Source organism: Aquila chrysaetos, chromosome 22 (assembly GCF_900496995.4).
Source record: "Aquila chrysaetos chrysaetos chromosome 22, bAquChr1.4, whole genome shotgun sequence".
NCBI classification, from domain to species: domain Eukaryota; kingdom Metazoa; phylum Chordata; class Aves; order Accipitriformes; family Accipitridae; genus Aquila; species Aquila chrysaetos.
This window is the reverse complement of record NC_044025.1, coordinates 5,356,640-5,379,982: the sequence shown is the minus strand read 5'-3', so window position 1 is coordinate 5,379,982 and position 23,343 is coordinate 5,356,640. Positions and strand designations below refer to the sequence as shown.

At 42.0% G+C, this 23,343-nt stretch overlaps 1 protein-coding gene across 1 annotated transcript in view; it reads left to right on the top strand.

Annotated features, from left to right (window-relative positions):
* WWC1 (WW and C2 domain containing 1) overlaps window positions 1-23,174 on the top strand; it is a 74,674-nt gene extending 51,500 nt beyond the window's left edge. Inside the window, exons 9-23 of the mRNA XM_029997614.2 lie at window positions 914-1,156; window positions 2,612-2,701; window positions 5,104-5,642; window positions 9,846-9,954; window positions 11,738-11,818; window positions 12,738-12,824; window positions 13,508-13,700; window positions 15,055-15,207; window positions 15,815-15,915; window positions 16,715-16,862; window positions 17,563-17,727; window positions 19,182-19,274; window positions 20,129-20,359; window positions 21,777-21,898; window positions 22,430-23,174. Of these exons, the coding sequence (XP_029853474.1) occupies window positions 914-1,156; window positions 2,612-2,701; window positions 5,104-5,642; window positions 9,846-9,954; window positions 11,738-11,818; window positions 12,738-12,824; window positions 13,508-13,700; window positions 15,055-15,207; window positions 15,815-15,915; window positions 16,715-16,862; window positions 17,563-17,727; window positions 19,182-19,274; window positions 20,129-20,359; window positions 21,777-21,898; window positions 22,430-22,496 (2,422 nt within the window). The 3' untranslated portion in view covers window positions 22,497-23,174. The remainder of the gene's footprint in view (window positions 1-913; window positions 1,157-2,611; window positions 2,702-5,103; window positions 5,643-9,845; window positions 9,955-11,737; window positions 11,819-12,737; window positions 12,825-13,507; window positions 13,701-15,054; window positions 15,208-15,814; window positions 15,916-16,714; window positions 16,863-17,562; window positions 17,728-19,181; window positions 19,275-20,128; window positions 20,360-21,776; window positions 21,899-22,429) is intronic.
* Window positions 23,175-23,343: the final 169 nt, after the last annotated feature.

The following is a 23,343-nucleotide window of genomic DNA, read 5'->3' as shown; positions in this document are numbered from 1 at the left end:
TAGGAATGGGCACATAGTTGGAGTGAGCAGCCTCCTTACCTGCCACGAGCTGTGCTCTCCCCTGCTGTCAGTCAAAGCTCTTGCTAAATTATAGATCTGTATTGCTGTTGCTTTTAGTAATCATCTTTCTGCCTGAGATAATGTGGTATGGTGCTGACGGATTAGCGATACAGACTTTAAACTGAAATCCGGAATGATACCTCTAATGAAAATAGACTTTAAATTTCATGCAAATAAGTGGCTCTGGATTTAGGTAGGATCGTATTGCCTCTTCGACTCTTTGCATCCTCAGGTCCACGTTGTACCAGAAGTAGCGTAGCTCTTTAATGTGTCCAAAATGCTTGGTGTTGAGTCAATAGTTGGATTCGTCCAGTAGCAGCATGCATATGATTAACTTCCTCATTGTAAAGACAAAAATGGTTTCTAAACTTTTGAGTAACCACTGATCTTTATCAGCCTATCTGAATTGCATATGGAAAAGATACAGTTCTTTTCCATAAAACTGATTAAAGATCAGATATTTACCACATGATGCTCTCCACTCCAAGTATTGTGAGGTCATTAGCTGTAAGGCATATGAAACGCCCTATAGTAAATCTGACAGCTTTTTTCAAGATCCAGATTTTCAGTTACACTGTTCCCTGACTGGTGGACACTGCAGGTTAGCTAGAGACTTAGCTTACCATTGGGAGCAAACCCGAGTTAAAATCCCATTCTGCGTGTCAGCCTCCCAGCGGTGCCGTCACTTGGCAGCGCCCTGGTGAGGAAGGCATGAGGGTGAGGGTAGTTGTCCCTGGAGAGCCTTCTTCAGGGCAATGGAAGATGTGGTTGGTCATGGTGTACCTTTGTGTGTCTGGAGCAGTAGCTCAGACACTCCTCATGGAATAATGGCTTTTTTTTTTTTTTGCTGCAGAATAGCAAACCTGAAAATACAACTGGCTAAGCTTGACAGCGAGGCCTGGCCTGGCGTGCTGGACTCTGAGCGGGATCGTCTAATATTAATTAATGAGAAGGAGGAGCTCTTAAAAGAAATGCGATTTATTAGCCCCAGAAAATGGACTCGAGGAGAGGTGGAGAGACTGGAGACGGAGAGAAGGCGCCTGGAGGAAGACCTTCAGGCTGCTAGAGACACTCAGAGCAAAGCTCTAACTGAGAGGTAGGTTACTGGGCATAGGGCAGAGCTTGCCTTGTTGGACAAGAGGTAATTGGGAGCAAGCAGCAACATCCCCTAGCTGAATGCTGATAGCAGTGTGCCCTCAGATTTCCAGGAGACTGATCCTACTTACAAGGTTTCTGAAATCATCTCCCAAAAGAAACCGCCTGGAAGTCTTCTTACTCCCCAAGTGGGGAAAGGTTGTTGTTCCTGCAAATGGATCCTCTTTGAGAACGTAAGAAGTGCTCAAAATAGCCTGGTATAGTGGTAGTGTACTGTAATGTATCTGTATGCAGCCAGCACCTTGCAGCAGCTTCTACAGTTGCTGTGCAGTCTGGAGCTTGGTAAATGTCAACAGATGGAATTTTAAATTTTTAAAATTTGTTTGTTCTGAGCATCCTTGTATGTGATTCCTGTAGGAACTGGTATTTGACAGGGCTGTGGGAGTTGCATGGAATATCCTGTGAATCTAAACTAGCTGAAAAAAATGCCAACTATCCTCCCTAATTTTACTTGTGTTGCAGGAGGAGATCTCATGGGAATGTACAGTGAGGATGAATACTGCATTAGGCATTGCCTACAAGCGCTTTACAATCTGGATGTATTGATGTGGGTGGCTATGGCAGTGTTACTTTTAGCTGCAGTCCCTTGAATATATGTGGAATAGGCCTGTTGCATTCACTCTCTCTGTGGCTCTATATTTTCATTTCTTCTACGTGCTCAGTGTCCAGACTACACCAATTTTCTACAGAGTCTTTTCACTGTTTTATCACACTGGAAAAAATGTAGGCATCTCAGATGTTTCAGCTGCATGACTTCTACCAGCCTGAAATATCTGTGGTTCAACAGATGTTTCTGGTCTTGCTGTAAGATGAACACTTTAGTTTGTGATTTTTAGGAATATGGTCCTGTTCTAGTGTGCCAGAGAAATAACATGTTTCTGGAGAAGGATTTCTTGACCGGAGGCCTCTTAAGTTAGGGTATGAGCACCCAAGTGCACATTTGTGTCTCAAACCATTTCAGGTGTGAAATAAAACTGAGATGTTGCTAAAGTCCGTAATTTGTGTAAACCCATAATGAGATGGTTAATAACTAAATCGTGTAAACCTTGGTCATCCATAGACCTTACTGAAAGCAAATGAAAGCATTTACACCTTTATTAGCACAGTAAGTATAAGAATACAATCCTGTATAGTGAGCAAAATCTGCCGGACTTTTTTTGAGGCCTGATACTAGAAACTTTCATAGAACTAGCTGTAATTATTTTCCCTGTTGTGAATGTTTACGAATATTGGAAGTTGGTAAACACCTACACATCTTGACCAAATTCTGTCCCAATTTATATTGTGTATTCATATTAACTTTTGTAGGATTTCATAGAAAAAATAGAATTTTCCTTTACTCATTTTAAATAGTAAATGCTGCTTTAGCTCATCTTTTTCTTCTATCTTCTCTTAGATTGAAGTTGAATAGCAGAAGAAATCAGCTAGTCCGAGAACTGGAAGAAACAACACGATTAGTTGCAATGTTGCACACCCAGCTGAAAAGGTATGTAGCCTTTTACAAAAGTTGTAGGCGTTTTAACTGCACATGGTGTAACTGCCTTTCTCTGCTAACAATTTCACCTCCCAACTGAGAGATCTAAAAGGCCTTTCAGTTATAATAGTGACCTAACACCCCTGTGTAGTCAATGGAAAGAGAAGCCTTGAGGATTATACATCCTGCTCAGTTTAGATGGATGCTTTAGAATGGGATAAGTAACCTTGTGGTGGTGCCTCTGTCTGACAACAGAAGGAGTTTGTGCAATCCCTTTTATTTTGGACATGTAACATTTAGGTGACTACGGATAGTTGAGATTTTTCTACTAATGTTTGAATTACTGAAGTATTATATTAATAAAGTATGTTAAAGACAGCTTAACGCTCACACAGCAAGTGAAGTGAATCTTAGTAATGCAACTACACATTAACGTATGAATGTCATGATTATATTTCTCTAAATTAATTCCAAGTGTGCTGTTGCTTGCAATGTAGACGATGTATTGAGATATGCCTGAATCTGTTGTGGTTCATACGGTATATAGAAACATTTCTGCAGTTGTAATGTGGTCTGGTTGTTCAGGCTGTAGTTTTGGAAGAGCATAGGATTACTATTTCCAAACAAATGCATGACTGCAGGCAGTAAGGCCAAATCATCATTAGCTAAAACTACGGTTTTATCTTTTTTATTAGGAAGAGAGTTTGGTGGGGTTTTTGTTTGGTTGAGGTTTTTCCTATCAGTGTGTACTGAATTTACTCTGTTTGTAGCTTCTGCTCCACTTGGATTCTGTTTCGTTTTGTGAAGATGACACCGAAAAGACTGGAAAGAAATCATAGTGCAAGACTGGCATGTAAATAAGCCACCATGGAGAATAGCTATCTGTGATGCTCTTATGCAGTGGAAATGCATCGTATTTTCATTTCATCTAGCTGATTAGGGATCTTTTGAGGTGACCAAGAAGCATGTGAAACTAATTTCTTCCTAACTATGTGCCCAGTGTTCTTGGCATGCTCCTTCATAAGAATAAGCATTTGTTATTAACCCCATAATGCAAAATGTCTGGCATTCAAAGGTATGCACAAAATGAAGTTAAGCCCAGTTTGTTGATAGGGAAAAGATTAATTAAAAAACCCTCCCTTTTCATAGTGAAATACACTGAAAAGCTGTAAATTTATTAGTCCTCACCAGATCTATATATACTGTCACAATGCAAAAACTCTATCATGTTTCAGTTATGTTTTGCCCAAAAGCTTTTTTGAACAAACGTGATGCAGTGCACATCTGTCATACAAATGCAGAAGACATTTTGTGCCAAAATGATACTAAATTCTGCATACTTGCCTTTTTCTCATAAGGTCATGGGCATAATTATACAAACGCAGCTTCCAGCTTTTACCCCATAAATAATAAATAAGGGATTATTAGGCTTATTAACATCCTCACTGTTTTTCAGTGGGGCAACTTAAGCCACTTATACATATGCAGAAATTTTTCAATAGCTAATCCATATCTGAAGTGAGGGTTAAGGGTCTTTAAACAGTCAGTAACAAGCAAGGTATTTAATATTCGCAGCAGGAGTGTTGGTTTAAATGGAATTTCTAGGGAATGGTAAATGTAGTCAGTACAGGAGGATTTGTTGGGTCTTCTGAGCAGAAAACAGTGTGCAGTGGTGTCTGGGCTTTCTCATCTGAACACACTTCTATTCAGCATCTGCTTAAAATTAATTTTGCTGTCAGTTATGTTCTGAACCTACATCTCTAGGGATAAATAATTTGTGTGAACTGATTTCACAGACCAGCCCCAACTCTTTCCCTTGCTCTCCTGGCCCTGGATTCCATGTAGCAGTCTTTCACATAAGTAAATCCTGCCAGTTTTCAGGTAACTGCTGGCTGCTGTGATCTCTGAGGGCCAGTTCCAGGCAGCTGTGATATTGCCTTTTGGCTGTGGGTACAAGATTGAGGCAAATGGAAGAAAATTTCCATATGGTGAGACAGTTTGCTGCAGTAACTTCATCTGCTTGCACGGACCTTGCTGGGTTTTGTGGTCTGCTTTGGAGATTAACAGGAACCATAGATTTTTTTTCCAGACAGATGTGGGAGGAAGAATTAGTTATCGCTAATTTTAACTGATTTGAAACTATTCATTAGAGTTGTTTTGCCTAAACAAGGCCTCTTAAGAGGTTGATATGGTGAGTAGAAAAATGTGTATGAACTATATTATTTTTATTGAAAAGTGAACCAACTGTTCTGCTGGGTAGACTGTGGTTCTGGATTGTTGTGGGGACTAATGCGTATGGCCTGAGCTAACAAAGCAAAATGTGCCATGTGGGCTTAGAGATTTGGTGACATTGCAGTGTTTTGCTGAGAAATCAGGAGATACAGTGTAATGGTTTTCTGACTTGTTTCCTTCAGTCTCTCCACCAGCATGCTTTCCCTCTCCTCGAGCAGCAGCCCTGGTTCTCTTGCATCTAGCAGAGGATCTCTTGCCACCTCCAGCCAGGATTCGTCCACCTCAGCCAGTTTCACTGATCTCTACTACGAGCACCTGGAGCAGTTGGAGCAGTTGGACTCGGACTACCAAAGCAAGCTTGACTTGCTCTTAGAAGGAGCCACTGGATTTAGACCGTCAGGTTGTATCACCACTATTCACGAAAACGAAGTAGCAAAACCTCACAAAGCAGATACCACCAGTCGCATACAGGCTCTGAGATCATTGTCTGGTACTCCAAAATCCATGACATCGCTATCTCCAAGGTCATCTCTCTCTTCTCCATCTCCACCTTGCTCACCGCTGGTGATAGACCCACTCCTAACTGGTGATGCCTTTTCAAGCCATATGGATTTTGATGATGCAGAGATAAGTACAAATCTCTCAGAACTCGCCCTAAACACTGGGAGTGGCAACTGTAGACTGGAAGAGCCTAGAGCAGGAGATAAACATCTAGGTCAAGGTATGGTAACAATTTGCATGCACATGCATGCATTTATATTTAATGTAGTTTATAAAGCATTGAGAAGCAAATATTTCAAAAGCTGTCTTTCATCTTGATATCTTTATGTTGAAAAGTATATTCAACTGTGTTCTATTTTGCTTGGGAGAAAGGGTTGGTATTTTAATTTGTACACAAAAAATACTGCTGATCTTAGGAGTCTTGCAGAAGACTATCTAGGTGTGTTTTTAGTGTACTTATATGCATGTATACAAATTGCAGGGATTTAATGTGCAAATATAAATGGTTGTGGTGGGATTCCTGGTTTAATTTGGCACGAAACTATTCAGAATGTGATCTAGTGTTTTGGGTCTGGGAGGCACATAATGCCATATTGACACAAACTTTTTGGCTAAGCTTTTGAGGAAGGCTGGGAAAGCCATTTAGCTTAATAGTTAACAAATGATAATAAAAATCCTTCCCTGCCACCTCAGCATGCACAATGACTTGCTCTGGTTCACAGTAAATCAGTGGCAATGAATTTATTAACTTCAGCTGAGCAGACATGTCAAGGCTGTGCTTGAATTTCTGCTGTTTTGAGGGGGATGGTCTCTTAGCAACAAAAACGTGTTTAGATTGTGAGCATGATAAAATAAGACATTTAGAGATAGTGGATGTTCTCGTACATGCATATGGCTTATTGGTGGGTAGGAAGGGTTCATCCTTTTTTAGAATGACGGCTGGGCTTGAAGTGGATGGAAAGCAGTAGGCAGCAGTCAGGGCACTCATGCTGGGGCCTGTCTGAAGCCCTTGTGACTGTAGTTGGGTTAAATCCAACGGAGATGAGTGAAATGACTGGATTTGTAACTGCAGCAAAGAGCCTTAAAGGCAATACAAACTTGCAAGCTATAGTTGTATGAACCAGCAGTGCAGTTTGTTTCTGTTTTTCATAGGATTATAAAACAGCCTATGTGAATAAAGGGAACTAGCACCATGTTATCACTGCCTTCTGCAGTAAGAAGGCTGACGCTATTTACAATACAATAAAAGACACGAGTGCAGATCTTACCCTTTGAGCTACCATTTTCCTACAAGCAAGAAGTATTATGCATTTGAGTAGGAAACGCTAATTATTTTTATTAGAACTGGGTGCTGATTAGTTTTAACCTTTTTAGCTCTTCAAGATTTGTCAAGGCTGTTAAAGTGAAAGCTCAGGTGTTAAGCAGATTAAGTGATTATTGCTGTTAGCCAGTCAGCAGACAAAATAATCACCATAAGTAGTTTATTTCAGGGCAATAAGGAGATGAAATTTTACTCCTCAGGCATTTTGGAGGGGGGGGGGTCCAGTGTAACACCCAAAACACAGTGGCTGGATCTGGGGTGGTCAGTACCACCCTCATGGGCAAAGCATGCTCACATGTTCCTGTAAGTAGAGCTGAAAAGTATGTACCTGAGGGATTTGCTTTTTCTTTCTGTTAGAACAGAACATCTGCTACCTTTGAGGCTGAAATAAGGTTTCCTCTCTCACCTGACTGATACCTGAGCAATTTAGGTGAAACTAATAGCAAAGCCTGGAATCTGGCAAAGTCTGGCATTCTCCGAGGAAATGGCGCGGATCTGAGGACAGTGCATGACGTGGCTTTTCAAGGCCTTGTCATGGTGTGTCCAGGAGAGCCCATAGAAGGGAAGACCAAACTTTAAATTCTTGGTATGAGTGAAAAAAATGATGAAAAAACATAGGAAGCATTATCTGCCTGCTTGGAAATACAGAAGAGAGTTTAGCCAGTTCTGAACTCTTCCATGAACTTTCTTTTTAGTGTGATACCTCTTTAGAGACTTAAGGCATAAAACAGAAAATCCAGATTTTGTGTTAATTAGCCATATGAAAAAGTTACAGGTCCAGTGTGTCTGTAAGACTTACAGGGCTGAGCTTCCAAGTGCTTTGCAAAAAAACTGAGGAAAAGGATGGCTGCATGATGAATCCTTTTCAGGGAACCATTCATCTTTATTCAGGTTTACACTTAGCATTCTGCTGTACAAACAGACAGCCACTTCACTGCTGGGTTTTGTGCACCTTCTGTATTCACCGCCCCCCCCCGCCTTTGGCCGCAAGGTGCTCAGGTGAAGTGGTCAAAAACAAAGGCTTTCTGGGTGGAAATGACTAGATGGCATTAGTAATTGAAGGAGAAAAAGAGGTTAAGCATGTGGAGACCAACCCGCTGTGTCCTTCCCAGTAAGCAAACCTCACGCAAAGGGATTCCCGGAGTGGCATTTCAGGGAGCGGTGTGTAAAACTCAAATAACTTGATCTAGAAAGGCAGCCAGCAGGGAAGAAATTATTTTCATATTAAAACCATGGAATAGGAGGTACAAGTAGCATTGAGGAAAGAAGAAACATTGTTTTGACCCTGCCCACATCCCCCCAGCATAGCCTATGATCAAGAGCGCAGCAGGGGCCAGGCCCTTGCACGCGGCAGGAGGGAGGATGGATTAAACTGTGAATGCCAGTATTAAATGAATGCCAGTATTAAATGGATCCACTTGTTTCAGTTAATGTCTGATATATTGTGTTGCAGATGCTAACTTTCATTCATGTGGTTTGGCCTACGGGGAAAAGGTCTGGAGGTTTATTTCTGTCCAACGGTTCCATGGGAATATCAAGATGAAAAATACCATTCAGTGGTGGTGTCAAAAAATTACATGGATAAATGGGCACAAGTTGCACACGTGCACTCAATATATTGGTGTTACCTGTAGCACCCTCTACTGTTGATTGTACAAGTCCTTATATTATTCCATAACCCTACGTTGAGCTTGCACGCTTTTTGCACCAATGTTTTTTCAAAGCTGTTTTTAATTCTTTAAGTGGTTTTGTGAGACTGTGCCAAAAACCACTCCAAACTTGCTCTGTAGTAAAGAAAATATGGGATGGAAACCATATATTGGTTTGGGGACATGTGCTTTCCTAAGGCTACGGGAAAGAGAGACCACTTCTGAAAGATGGAAGCCCCTTGGAGAGGAGTGCATTGCCGCACTTCTGCTATGGGGTTGCAGCTGCTCCCGGTGTGACAACGTGGCACCTCCTTGCTCTTGGAGCAGGTCTCCCAAAGCCCTGACAGTGAGGGAGAGCTAAAAGCTGGGTATGTTCCAGCACTCGTTAGCCACCTTGGCAGACAGAGTTCTCCAGATTCTCGGCTGAAGCATATCTCTGCAGAAATGTGATGGTTTAAGTGAAAAGGTGCAGAATTTGCAGAAGTTTCCAGGGCGTATCTTTCCCTGTTCTGTAGCACAAGAAATCCACATGAGACAACACGTCTGTGCAAAACTGCTTGCTTCAACTTCCTCAGTTTCTCTTCCCTATCTCCTTTTCCCTGTATTCCTGCATGGTGCTGCTACTTTAAATCCTATAATCTCTCTTTCTCTCCGTGTTTAGCTAGTTAACCTGGTCTTTCTGGACCTATCTTCTGTCCTGTGCACACAAACCTTTTGGGTTCAGGCGTAGGCGGGTGGTGGTTTTTTGCTGTTCCCTCTTCTTGAAGCTAAACTTGGCATAAGCTTTCCACGTAATCCATACTTGGCCAGAGCTTGGTCAGTAGCGTTTGCCCAGCCGCTGCTCGCTGGGTAGCTAGGACCAGAAGGCCTACTACCTGCTGAAGGGTGACTTGCAGCAGGGAGCTGTTTTATTGGTTCATATTTATAACTTCACTAGAATTTAGAAGTTCTGCTGCTTCTGCACGTTGCCCATCTTGTCGTGGGTACCTTCCTGCCTTTCCAGTGCTTTGAAAGCCTCTCCTCATGTTACCTGCGAGGACCTGCACCCATGGAGGTGCCGGGTAGCCAGCTGTAATGCACTCAGCACAGCCGGCGTGTAACCTCAGCCCCTGGGTATGCTACTGCAGGACTCGGGTAGTAAATGGGCATTGACTGTGCAATAAAGCCCTGCTCTCACCTCCACCACATAGGCTGTTCCTCTGGTTGTCCAGGGGCTTTTTGCTCTCCAGGGCAGTCAGGCACGTTCCTTCCTGAAGCACTAACCTCACGGTGGCTGTGGAGCACAGCCCGCCCTACCTGTGTCCTCTCTGTCTTCAGAAACGTGGTGTTGCTTAACAGTACTTGGGCGGAGAAAAAATGCAATTCAAGGGGATAAGAAAAAAGCTACTCCTGATCCAGACAGTTTGTTTGCGTTAACACCTCTTTTTGATTTTCCTCTGTGCTTTTCTGATAGGTATAAATACAGCTGGAGGGACGGCACTGAAGGTGGCGTGTGTGTCAGCTGCAGTGTCTGATGAATCTGTTGCTGGAGATAGCGGGGTATATGAGGCGTCTGTACAAAGGTAGACATCAGATCTCTCTCTAGGAAGAAGCCAATGACTCAGCGTTGCACACAGGAGTCAGCTGGAATACTGCTTGTTGTGATCTTTTTTGTAATTTGGTGGCTAAAGTTCTCAATCTCAGATTTCTTAATACTTCTGAAAAAACTATAAGCATGTTGAATTTGATTATCAAAATGACCCATGCTTCCCATAATAGAAGGAGCTGAAAGCAAGCTCACAGAGAGCTGTTTGAACAGCTGGTCTGTTTGTGAAGGTGCTGGTAAGCTATGACTGCTGCCTTGATGGAGCCATCTGGCAGGTGTAAAGTTCCCCTCCTGTCAGTCAGCCATTCTGGTGTCAATGGCAGCCCTCAGTCAGCATGAGAGGACTTTGGGATGTTTAAGGAAGACAGCAGAAGCACCTTGAACTGCCTCATGGATGTGTATGTGCTGCAATGCAGTTCCCGAGTGCTTGGATCCTGTATGTGATTTCTGCAGGACTTCTCCCCCTAAGTGCATAGCTTATAGCTGGAGCTGGGCATCACTGCTCTTGCTGGGTTTCTGGATCTCCCTTACTGCTTGCTAAAGCTGTCTGGGGTGGTTTGACAGAAAGATCACTGGAAAGTACTGATCTTATTGATACCTGGTTTCCCTGCATCTAACAGGGGGTTTCCTGCTGTTTTTATTGGCATCGAGATGAATTATGGGGTCATTTTTTGCAAGACACGACTGTAGGGGTGAAAAATTGCTCATCTCATATTCCCCCCATTCATTCATTCATTATCTTCATTAACTCTCCACATAAATGAGTAATTTTTTGTTTACAGCACAATTCGCTTTGACAAGAAAGTGCAATGCTTCTGTAAATTAGACTTCATGGGCTTAAGCCAAGCAGTCAGACAGCTGGGTGTCTTAGGACGCCTGTGTCCCGTCAGTGGGATAGGGGGCTTTGCGGAGAGGGGAGGAGGGATAATGTGTGACAATTACGGAAGGCATCCCATGCACACTCAGTGTCTGATGTTACTTAGTGTTGTTTGGGTTGTTGACTTACCAACCTTTGTAATGACTACAGTATCATTCTGATGCCTATAATAAATGGTGAGGGTAGAATGAGCAATACATTTGTGCTCTGTAGCTGAAATGTAATGAAATGCAAGAAAGTGCTAAGTAATATGGAAAATACTTAGAAGAGAAGAATGCTAATCCTGTTTTCATGTGCTACAGCATAGTCCCTGAGTCAGACAATGAATGTATTTTGGGGGACTTTCAGTGCATAAAACTTTGGAGGAGGAGTACATTGGGAGGGAAACGATGCAGGTAGCTGTTTCAAGGAAGACCAGTCAGCGTACTCTGTCACTTTTAATGTGCTTAGGGAACTTTGATTTCTTAAAGAAACAAAGGAATGACTTAAATCTAATCAAACTTGAGAATTTTTGCTGTCATGATGCAGGACAGGATTGCAGTTGTTAAGTTTTATTTCTGTTGCTGGGCAGTCAGCTGGCTTTACTAAAATCCAGTCAAGGGAACCCTTTAAAAATCCCCCACTGCCTTATTTTTGCAGTCTTTTGTGTGGCTTTTTTTGGCAGTGAAGGGGGAAGGCATATGACTTTCTGCTGATAAGCACTGTAATACATACCTCTAAGGATGGTTGCACTTACTTCTTAAATGGGCTTTCTTTTAGCTGCTAGTTTTATAAAATCCATATACCCAACCCCTGAATGGAAGGGAAAAGATCTTATATCACCTGAATGCTAGCACTTCAATAAGAGGAAATCAAGTCCTTAATTGTCTTTGATTTCTTTCAGACCATGTCTGTCAGAAGTGATGGTGTTTGACAGTGATGATACAGAAGCAGTTGGGACAGCTAAAGTGCAAATTGCAATGAGGTAAGCGCTACACATTTTTATTGGATTTTCCTTCCAATGGAAAGAATGATATATGGGATTTAGAAGGTAGTGCTTTCTGTTCTGTTTTCTTACCCTGTTTATCCTGCCCTGTTAGTATTAACTAACTAATGCCCTCTTTGAAGTGTAATTGAGAATTACACTTGACTCCAGGAGGTCCTTGGCCCAGTTATCCTCTTTTATGTCAGTGGAAATCAACTGGTGATAGTGTGGTATGAGGGTGCAAACCAGCAATGGGAGCACTGACAGCCCTGGGCTGGAGAAAGCCTTTTGCTGGCTTGCAGTCTCTTTTAGTGTGCAGCTTGTGGGGGAAAAACTGCTGAGAGTAAATGGTAATCATAATCATTGACCGCACCTGAAACCCACAAGTAGTGGGTAAGGTATAGGAAGGTAGGCACAGAGGCATCTTCTTTAAATGACTTAGTGGAAGGTTATTTATGATTTGAGGAAAAATAAGTAGCACAAAACTCTCTTGTCATGGCCATCAACAGTAAAACAATGGTTATCCCAACATCTTCGCTGTTGTACTTGAAGTATTTCTACTTGTAACTTCTTTATATTGCAGTCATTATATAAGGCCTTTCAAAAGGTTTTAGTTGCAGTATAGCAATTTAGCTAGACCTCAGGAAAAGCAATGTGTGTTAGGTCTAATTTGTAGTCCATTGTATCTGAATTCCTAAGTTCTGGGTGTTCTGGACTGTTCTAAATTCTGGATGTTCTGGCAGCAAAACTTCATGTAGTATGAAACTGGTTTTGTTTTAATCTATAGGCAAGCCATGGTCCCATTATAGTTTTGTCTTGTTTGTAAATTTTTAATGTTGTTTGTTTGTGTTAATGAAATTAGTGGAGTCCAAGGCAGGCTTCTCTAATAATAATGCTTTTTTCTGTCTTTCCAATTCAGATATGATGACAAAAATAAACAATTTGCGATACTGGTCATCCAGCTGAGTAATGTTCCAGCACTGCTGTTACAACAAGATCAAAAAGTGTAAGTGGGTGAAATAAACATGCTTGAAGTATTTTTATTAGATTCTAGTGGGAATTAAACAGATAATAATAAACCTGCAGACTGAAACAAGGTGCATTTTTTTCCTCAAAGGTCTGTATTTGCTAGGAAAAGACTTGCCTGGAATTAGCACTAGCCAGCAAGGTTCTTAACTTAGCAATGCCCAGAGCAGCGGCATCGAGTGGAGTGGGGGTGTTCGTTCTGCTACAGAACCCATCCTTGGACAGCTGCACAGGTGCATGTGTGGGGAAATGTACAGCTTCTACTAGACTCATTCTAGGCACAAGTTTTTTAAATTCAGCTGTGTGCTGAATAAGCCGACAAAAATTTGATTCATTTTTGCATAGCTGTTTCTACTTACAAAAGGGTATGTTAGCAGCGTGACAAGTTGCACAGACGTAAACAACCATGTAAAACATAATCCCATGGTGTTCGATTACAAGATTCAGAAGGATGAAGTCTATGGCAACTCATGCCACTTCATGTCTCTGATGTTGTGACGAGATGTTCCTTTTTTCTCAGCTGACTGATATTCCAAAGACCAGGATAGGACAGTAATGTCCACGGTGCTTAGGTGAATTTCACTTACAGATTCATGGAGCTGTTGCAATGGAGGGAACTGCAAACCTGTATGGTAGTACTGATTGCAACGCTTTTTTCAATAGGAACATTCGCGTGGCTGTCCTGCCCTGTTCAGAAAGCACAAGCTGCTTGTTTCGCACAAGACCAGTGGAAGCTTCAGACAATCTTGTGTACAATGAAGTATTTTGGGTTTCTATCTCTTACCCGGCTTTACGCCAGAAGACTTTAAGAGTCGATGTTTGCACTGTAGATAAGTCTCACCTTGAAGAATGTTTGGTTAGTATTAATCTCTATTTTAATATCCTTGTGTTTGTTTCCTCTTTTTAATTAGACAAAATTTTAAACTCTGAAGTATGGCAATTTCACTGGAAGTTTTCTTGATAATCCTTAGCTATATATCTCTCCCAGATAGTGTTCTTTGCAATGACAGTTTTGATCAGGAAAAAAAAATCTATTGGATAAAAGTTCTGTTACAGAACTACTGGTGACTTTGTCAGACTATTAGATTTCCCTTCTCCTATGATTTAATGTGAAACACTACCTGTTTTTCTTCCTTTTGGAAACATTTGTTGTAATGTAATTGAGAATGGACTTACGGGAATTTGGAAGCTACTGTAGAATATTAAAGATCTCTGAAGGATTTTTTTAAAAACTGCTATTACTCTACACTATTAAAATCCGTATGAGTATAGTTTTTTCAGTGCTAGCATTGCCATAGCCAGCTGCCTTCTGTTGTTAGAAGAGCTTTTTTGTTGCTCAGTGTTACCTGAGCAAGTTTATTTTAATAGAACTATTTCTGGAGTATTGTACTCCAGAACATGAGTAGGGTGTGTTGAGCTGGGACATAAGCAGCCATTAAGTTACAGAAAAGTTGATGTTCTGTCCTGCACGTGTTCTGTAGCATCTCCCTTGACTGGAGGGATACATGTTTTATGGTGCTTCTACATTTCTTCCTTCGCTTGCTTTGCAAAGCACGCTTTGGTTCAGGAAAGCATCTGTTTTCCAAATGGGGTTTTTCTCTTTTGGCAGCATGAGCTCCAGGTGGGAGCATGCTAACTTGCAGGAGGTATGCTCAGCATGCAGTCTGCTGGACTGGGCTGGTGCAATGGAGTCCACTCGACATGGATTAAATAAATTGCGAATCAAAGTTTTACTTTGGTTTTGAATATGTCAGGATGTGTACTAAATGTAACGCAGTAAAAAATGACAAGGCAGATGAAGTGGAATGGCTTATACAAAGCTAAAGCATCTCAGTCTGAGGCAGTGATTTTTGTCAGCCTTGCAAATTTCTTGGAAGGGAGTCTTCATCTCCTGTTCCTTTCTCTTTTTCTTTGAAGCTCTGGCTGTAATTTATCCTAGCTGCAGTAGCACTGTTCATACTTCTGGATTCTTGTACACAGGAGCTGCAGTGATACACTTGCTACTTAGATTGGAAGCCCTAGACAATGTTAAAATAATTAGACATAGAGCATTACTAGTGCTGTTGAAATGGGGATAAACAGGGCAATTTTTCTTTTTGTCAAACTTGCCAAAGTCAGGTAGTCCTGGATTTTCACTCTCGTTTCTTCTGACTGGTGTGGTAGTTGTTCCTTTTAGTATTACACTAAAACTGTGGTTTTGTTCTCAATAGGGTGGAGCACAAATTAGCCTTGCTGAAATATGTAGATCCGGAGAGAAATCAACCCGTTGGTATAACCTACTTAGTTATAAGTATCTGCAGAAGCAAAACAGGAAAAGTAAACAAGGAAACATTCACTCTGAAGTACCCTGCACTGAAAAAACAGTAAGAACAACTGCTTAAATCAAACAAATCTCTTCTAAACAGTACTAATGAGAGGGTTTGTGTGGCTGGAGGACTGTCACAATAGACGAGAAGTGAAGGCTGGTGTGTTTATATTTAGAACTTGAAAATGTCATTAAGTGCAGCAAAATAATTAACATGTCGATTACAGATACGCCCTTGTCCTGGGCTAAATACTTACTGAAATCTGCTCCTCACGAAGCTGAGGGATGTGGTATGTGGTCTGGTGTAAGTGATGTGTGAGCTTTTGCCTTTCTTCCCACTAGACAGTTCACCTTGCTGCAATGACCTTGCTGAGCGAGTCAAGATACAGACTTACCTTTGCACGTGCATGGCATGCAATATGCTCAGCCTATAGCTGCACACGTGCGTATGCCAGTGTAACTGGGGGAGGTGGGCCAGGTATGCTGACACAGGCTTGACTGAGCACTGTATGTGCAATAGGCTGCTTGAACAACACAGGTGTAGAGACTACGACTCTTTCCTGCCACCAGAGGAAAGCTGGTTGGGGCCGTTCTGACGAGAAAGGCTGGGCGCTTTGCAGTTTGTGAGAGTCGTATCTTCACAAGAAGCCTCTTGCTCTCCTCAGGACTCTGTCTCAGCACTCTTAGAGCAGACAGCTGTTGAACTGGAAGCTGTGGAGAAGAAATTGGAGGAAAGCAGAAGCACTTTAACTAGTGGAGAGAGCTGGTAGGTAGCATCCCACCATCAGCATTGTGGGATGATCAGACCATTTGGGGATTCATGTGCAGAGAAAAAAAGCAGATGATACAGAGCTGTGGGAGGCTTCTTCTGTCCCCTTCTGCTTTGGTGAAAAATCCTGTTTCTTCTGTTCTGGAGGTTGTGCTTGGGAAATGAGAACAAAGCTGATAAACGTTGAAAATAGTTAATAGCACTATGCTAATTGTGTGATTTGTACAGTGTTCTATGGACGTCCATAAAAGCTCCACTGTATGGTGCAAGGCTTTGCTTGAATATTAGTTTAGGCTGCTGTTTACGTATTCAGATTCAGATTTTATTAACGAAGCCCGACATTTGAAACAAAAAGCAAGCCTGTCCAATGGGTTTGATGGGGAAGCCAGCTGTGAGTTCAAAGGAGATGAGAAGGATGTTAAAACAATTCTTCAATTTTGTCCAGCATCACTTTTTAAACTAAGATTAATTAATGGCATCCTGAGAGCTCCTCTTAAGATGCACTCATCTTGAGCTCAGACCATATGGCTGAACCCTTAGCTTGCTGCTTTTGAAGCAAGATCAGTATGAAGTTTTTGGCTGTAATGGTTGCCTTCTGGTGCAGCTTTACTCCAGTTTCAGTTATTCTCTTATAAGCCTGTGTTTGTGTAATCTCAGTGGCTACAGGATCTGCCAGGTACAACTGGCTGCCTTGGGGACGTGTTTCTGTCCAGCAGCTTACAGGAGGTAACTCCTGCTGCAGCACCAGAGTATTGTCCACAATGGGCCAGTTCAGTAACAAAGCTGTTCTTAACAGGCAAGATGAAGAGGTTCCTGATCAGGAAGAACAGGACGAGGTCAGTGAAAATGAAGCAGAGGAGGAAGAAGAATTCTGTGCCGGAAAATCGCTGTGGGAAACAGAAGAAAGTCTGAATTCCCAGCTGCACATGGAAATAGCAGTGAAGGTAATGTCAAGGACCTTTTGAACAGAAAGATGAGTTAAGCTTCCCATTGCTCAGCTGACTGGGTTGCTGTTGAGCTGAGCAAGGCTACAGCAGTTGTTTGAAAGTTCATCATTGATGTTTAAAAGTTTATTTACCTGAAATCTTTTAAAATAACTCTATATTTTGTCCCACAGTTAATATAGCATCATTTCGTGCCTTCTTTTTGCTGGTCATGAAAACTGTTTTCATTAATGTGACAGTGGTTTTGACCTTGTTTAATTCTGAATGCAGTTGTAGTCTAACAAACGTGTGCTGTACACGTGCTCTCTGTGCATGCACATGCAGCGATTTGGATCGTTGCTGCAGATGCACAAGTAAGGAAATGGTCTTTATAATCATACCTCTGTTCTGTGTGAGATTGCCAGGTCACATTGATGTACTGGATCAACAGGCAAAGCTTGTTGGAATCAATTGTGTTGTACAGCGATCAATGCATGTGGAGCCCTTAGGGAGCGATACAGTTAACGTAGCAGCTACTGAGTTCAAGGAGTGAAGTGTCAGGACACCCTGCGTGAAAAGGGCTAAAGAATATCTGTTTTTGAATGTGATGCCTTTGGGACTGAAAGCGGAGATGTATCACAGGTGGCTGTCAGACAGCCCTGGGTACGTGTCATCGGTAAGATGGCAAGGTGGCATTTACACTGGAGTATCTGTCTTTTAGGTGGATAAAGAGACAAACACGGAGAGCCTTGCACAGTCTTCTACCGTAGTTCGTCCAAAGGACAAAAGAGCAGCAAATCCACCCCAAACTCAGTTTGTCAGAGGTAGCACTATCATCCGCTCAAAAACTTTTTCACCAGGACCACAAAGTCAATATGTGTGTCGGGTAAGGCAAATACGATCCTTAGGTTATAAATGCTGTGTTTCACTAATGAATGCATGATATCAGTGTTCACTTAGTCTGAATTTTTCACAGAGACCTGACAGTGCTTTCTTCTCTCCCCCTTTGACTTAAGAAGTTGCTCTCTCCTCACCTCCTAGACAGTATCTTTCCTTGGAACTAATAGTATTAAGCACAAATTTATAAAATATGTATGTGCATGTATGTTTGTGGTACGTGCAGCATGTTGACATGCTCAAACTAACCTGGAAGGGCTGCTGTAAGACAGTGATGAATAAGCTGCATGTGAAACCGTTTCCTGCTTTTTTAAGACTGTTCTGCGCTAACTTGAACTGAGTTAGCTGTGTCCACCTGACTTTAGATGAGGTGAACATGCAAGCTTGATAGAAATGGAAAGGCAAGTACCTGACAATGTCAGCAAAATTTGTGAAAGCTTGAAAGCCTCCAGCGTGCTTTGTCTGAAGGTAACTGAACAAGCCACGTACTGGGTCAGGATGTCACTTCCACTGCTTTGAAATGTTTGTTCACAATTATTTCCTGGATTGAGGGTCAGCCTAAACTATAAATAACTCGTCTTTTAAATTGAATTGGCAAACAAGCAAGCACTGCGTTTTATCATGGATGACCTGTCCTAAGCGGGCATGCTCTTAATACAGCTGCGCTGGATTTGATGTGCAGGTTTTCTCTGATTCAGAAGCAGGTGCTTCCATAGAAACAAACCTTATTTAATTTGCAGCAGTGGACTGTGCTTGGGTGGTAGAGGTACTGTGTCCCAGCACATGCAGATCCCACACTCCTGTTCCCCCTTGCCTGCAACTGTGAGAAGGAACATGAGAAGGGAATTAAACCCTACCTGAGTTGAGCTCTTTTTAAGAGTCTAGAGGCAATCACAAAAGAAGGCAGACTGTATGTGTGTAACATGACAACTCTTTAAGTTGAAAAACCCAGGTGAATAGCTTACAGGTGTTAAACCTACCTCTTGCACCACTAGCTTAAAATACAGGTGACTGGAGAAAAGAGAAATCTCTAATAAAGTAGTCCCATGTTTTACAGACACTAGAAAAGAGTAGGTTTTTTTATTACTTAGAGCTTATTTTTCTAGGCTGTTTTGCCCAGCCTAGTTACTTGCACAGAAGGCGGCCAGTGGGGTAGAGTCCCGTATTATACCCAAACTTAGTGTCTCTCTTTCCATGCAGTCTATTCCCAAAAAGGGACAGAGTTCAAGGCTTGTGGCAGGATCTGGCTGTGCCAAATGGATTGCATGTTGTGCACTCAGATTGGGGTGGCAGCTGTCCGCTGTAGTCTTTCACAAAACTTCATATTTCTGCTTACATCACTGCTTATAATCACTTACAGAACCCTCTGATCTTGCTAATAATGTGTGTATCCACTGCTTGTATTTCTTTCATGAAAAATACAGGTTTTGTTTTCATTTTCAGCTGAATCGCAGTGATAGTGACAGTTCAACGCTATCCAAAAAGCCTCCCTTCATACGAAATGCAATGGAGAGACGAAGTGTCAGAGTGAAACGGGTAAAAACATCACCACTTTTTTTTTTTTTCTCTAGCGTAGACACTTGCAAACACCGGAAAACTGTTTTAAAGGAAGAATTTGCAAACATAAATCAGTTGCCACGTGCTTTCATTCACAACCTTTTCTTTGTGTGTGAGAAGTCTCTCAAGGCTACTTTTCTTTGATATATCAGAATATGACAGGAATGCTTAAGTTGGAACTCATTTAGAACAATCAATTTAGGAAGAAGGTTCCTGGTATTTTCCGTCTTGTCACAGCAGAAGTAGCACAAACAGTTTTGCTGTGTTTATTGTTGTGAGATTCATAAGTACTTACAATAAATGTGAGGAGCTGGGGTAGAGGGTGAGGAGAACGATGTCTCAGATGCTCAAGTGACCCTGTTGTAGTGACTCCGTGGCACACAGTGCACACCTGTGCCCGTTGTGATGGCAATCACTGAAATTCCCCCGGGATACTGATGCTGAGTTCTGAAGGAGATGGTTTTCTTGAGGCAGCTTGTGTTTGAAACTAGCTGAAGGCAACATAACGTTACTGGAAAAAACACACACAGGTGGATTCATCTGAAGATGAGACATTAAACACAGGAGCAAGGTGTGCAAGCAAGACTTGGTTTGATTTGGAGAAGCTGCCAAGGAAGATATTTAGTGGAAACACTGAAATCAAAAGGCCTATCTATAAGACTTGTTTGAGTTTGTGTTTTCTGTCTTGAGAAGGATTGGAAAGCAGGTTCAATAGAGAAGTTTTGTGCAAAGAGAAGTACTGGAAAAATGGGGCTCATGATGCATTTGGCCCTTCATGGGGGAGTGGTTGGGACAGTTCTCATCACTGTGTTCCTACACCCCTTCTTTTCTAGCCTTCAATCAAGTCCTTCGGTACAGAGCGCCTAATCCGCACTTCACTAGACCTGGAGCTGGACCTGCAAGCTTCGAAAACCTGGCACGATCGGCTGGTTCAGGAGATCTCGGTGCTGAGGGAACTGAAGGAACAGTTGGAACAAGCTCAAAGTCAGGGTGAAAAAGAGTTGCCGCAGTGGGTGAAGGATGATGAGAGATTCCGACTGCTGCTGAGGCTAGTGGAAAAACGAGTGAGTAATACCTGCCTTTGGATTTTACTCAACATGTTTGAGAAACGTGATTTGAGAAGCAGGGGACTTCAGACAGTCAGGAAATGAAGCCTTAGCACTACAGTCACTCGTGTCTTCCGCTTAGGGCTCCATCAAGCAAGTGATTGATAATGGAAGCTGCAGTCCTCGAGTGTCTGGCTATTCTCAGGTGTGGTATTTACAAACTGCAGAGTCTGTGCCTGCCTTCCCACAGATACAAGGGTTAGGAAGGTAGCAGTTATGTCTTTTGCTTCTTCTAAGAGAAATAATGGCTGCATAAAACTTGTGCATGGATGACACTTGGCTTTAGAATAGGATCCTTATGCATATGAAGTGATAATATAAGTCAGATGATACTGAGCCAGACTTTCTGGCTTTAAGAGCTTAATAGTATCTATCTTTCTGCTTATGAAGGGTGGACTGCAGGGCAGGGATGGAAGGGAGATGGAACTAATTGCCAAGGATTTCAACAAACAGTTCATTAAACAATTTTGTTTGCTTTTATGAAAGTTGTCTTTCATTGCATTATCACTTTTCTGGAGAACGTTTAAATACAAATCATTAGCTTCAAAAGGAATGTATTTACAGATAGGGTAGGTACAGCTTCAGAAATGTCTGAATAAGCCTGGGGAGTTGATGAGCAAGGTGGGCAGCCTTCTGTCACATTTGTTCTTTTTTTAAAAAAAAAAAAAAGTGTTATTCCATCGCTGATTACCTTCATCCCTCAGATGCTGCAGTTTTTGTTCTTTGCAGGAGCTTGTCCTCTCTTTAGCTTCCTCTAGAGTTCTGTTAGTCCCAAACCCATGCATTTGCCAGCACAAAGATTTCTGTCCCTTAGAGCCGGGTGCAAATACAAGAAGTCACAAATGCCATCTGTTTTGTCAAGTGCAGCCTCCCAGTCTGTAGTAGGTGTGGTGTGTCATGGTTAGCACTTACCTTACTCTGTCTACATCATGCTCTCCCTCATGTACAGGCCTCCTTCTCAACTTCGGTGATTTATCATGGCACCTCTGCTGACACCAGGCAGAAACTAAGTTATGATGGCACCGGGTGTAGGAGTGAGTTGGTACAAGGTGCTCTTTGGGGCACAGCTGGAACATGGGTTGCCACGTTCCTGCATGAGCTGGCTTAAAAAATAGATCAAGAAGATAGAAAGAAGGTGCAGATAGCACCCATAATTTTTATCAAAGGGCTGGAAGACGACCTTACAAAAAGCTCTCTCCATTACAATGGTTAGCTAACAAGCCTTCACTTTAGCTTCTGTGGCTTGTGATTTCCAGAGTCAGCAGCTTCCAAACCCCTTAGACCTGCAGCTGAAATACTGCTGTATTTGGAGATTAGTTGGGATAAAATGATTCCCCCTGGAAACACAAACAGCTCTTTTTGATTATTTGTTTAGGTGGAAAAAACAGAACACAAGTGTGAGCTCAAGGCCGATAAAATGATGAGAGCTGCTGCCAAGGATGTCCACAGGCTGCGAGGGCAGAGTCGGAAGGAGCCTCTGGAAGTACAGTCATTCAGGTAATTACAGGTCACTGGTAAAGGGGAGGAAAAATTGACTGCTACCATGATTTTTCTGCGGATGACTGAGATGCTGATGAGGAAAGCTAATCTTTGTAGAAGTAGTTAACTGTTCTGCTTAAACAAAAACTTCCGTATTTTTATATCAAAGTATAAGGTCTGAGAGTTGGGGAAACTAGCTGCAGCTCTGCATGTGATCTCAAAGCAACCGGCAGTACTCCAAATCATTCCCCACCTGGCAACAAATTCACAAATCCTTTGTTTCATACAGAAGCAGCCCTTTGCTTCCCTAAGTAACATGCCTAGAAAGCCAAAAAACTGAGCCTTTCCGAAACGGCTTTTTGATAAGGTCAGTGTTGTGAGTTTAACTGCAAGGGTGCCTCATGTCTTATATGTAAATAAGAGGTGTAGGTTGTGAGAGGACGTGCTGCTGCTCCTTGTGGTGACAGCTGGTGGGATAAATTTTAATGTGGATGATGGACATTTCTGGCAAGACTTCCGTTGCATTAACAACTGATCATCCTTTTTTAGAGAGAAAATGGCATTTTTCACACGGCCGAGGATAAACATTCCAACGCTCTCTGCAGACGATGTGTGATCGCCATAAAGTATTTGCTTTCTGGACAATTCTACAAATGCAGTTTGGGTTTTGAAGTTATTTATGTGGTATTATGAAGGTACCAAGGCATTTGTATATTAGAGCTTTTGTCAGTATGTGGATGTTTTGAAGATTTTTAGGTTAAAGTTATATCATCACAGAAACCAGCATTAAAGTGACAAGATTGTATAGTTTGTATATTTAGGAATGTATTTTTGGGAAATAGAATTTTAAATAAGAACAAATGCAGCGTAAGGTGCTGTTATTCTTAAATAATGCTGTTTAGACTTTTTGTACAGCTCTACCTTTTAGAGGTTTTACTGCAATAAAATAAATCTGAAGGAACCTCACCCCTACCTTGTATGATGTTCTGCATCGGACTCTCCTCTGAGTGATGTTTTTTGTACCCTGTGGGGAATGCAGGGAGCCAGTTTTGACTGCCAAGTGCTGTGAACGAATTCTCTGTGAGCTGTGAAGCTTTTGTGTTTCCTGCCAGGTCATAAAAGTGGGTGTGAAGTTCAGAATACTTGCACTTTTAACATTTGTACTGCAGCTCATGTCTGTAATGGGTCTGTTAAGGTAACTTGGGGAGCCCATTGAAACCACTGCTGTGGGAGGAGGGCTGCAGGTTTTAAGTCCATTTTAGGTTTTTCCAATAAAGTGACCTTTCTGGACAAACCTGCTTTCTCGCTTTTTGTCTTGCGTGAATCTTCTCATCAACTGGCACCTAAATTGTTGGGGTTTTTTTTCCTGTCACTAGCTGCAATTACATAGCTTTTAGCGTGTCTTGCTCTGCAAGTCCTTCAGACCAGGCATTTTTGAGACGCAGCTAGAGGACATAACTGGA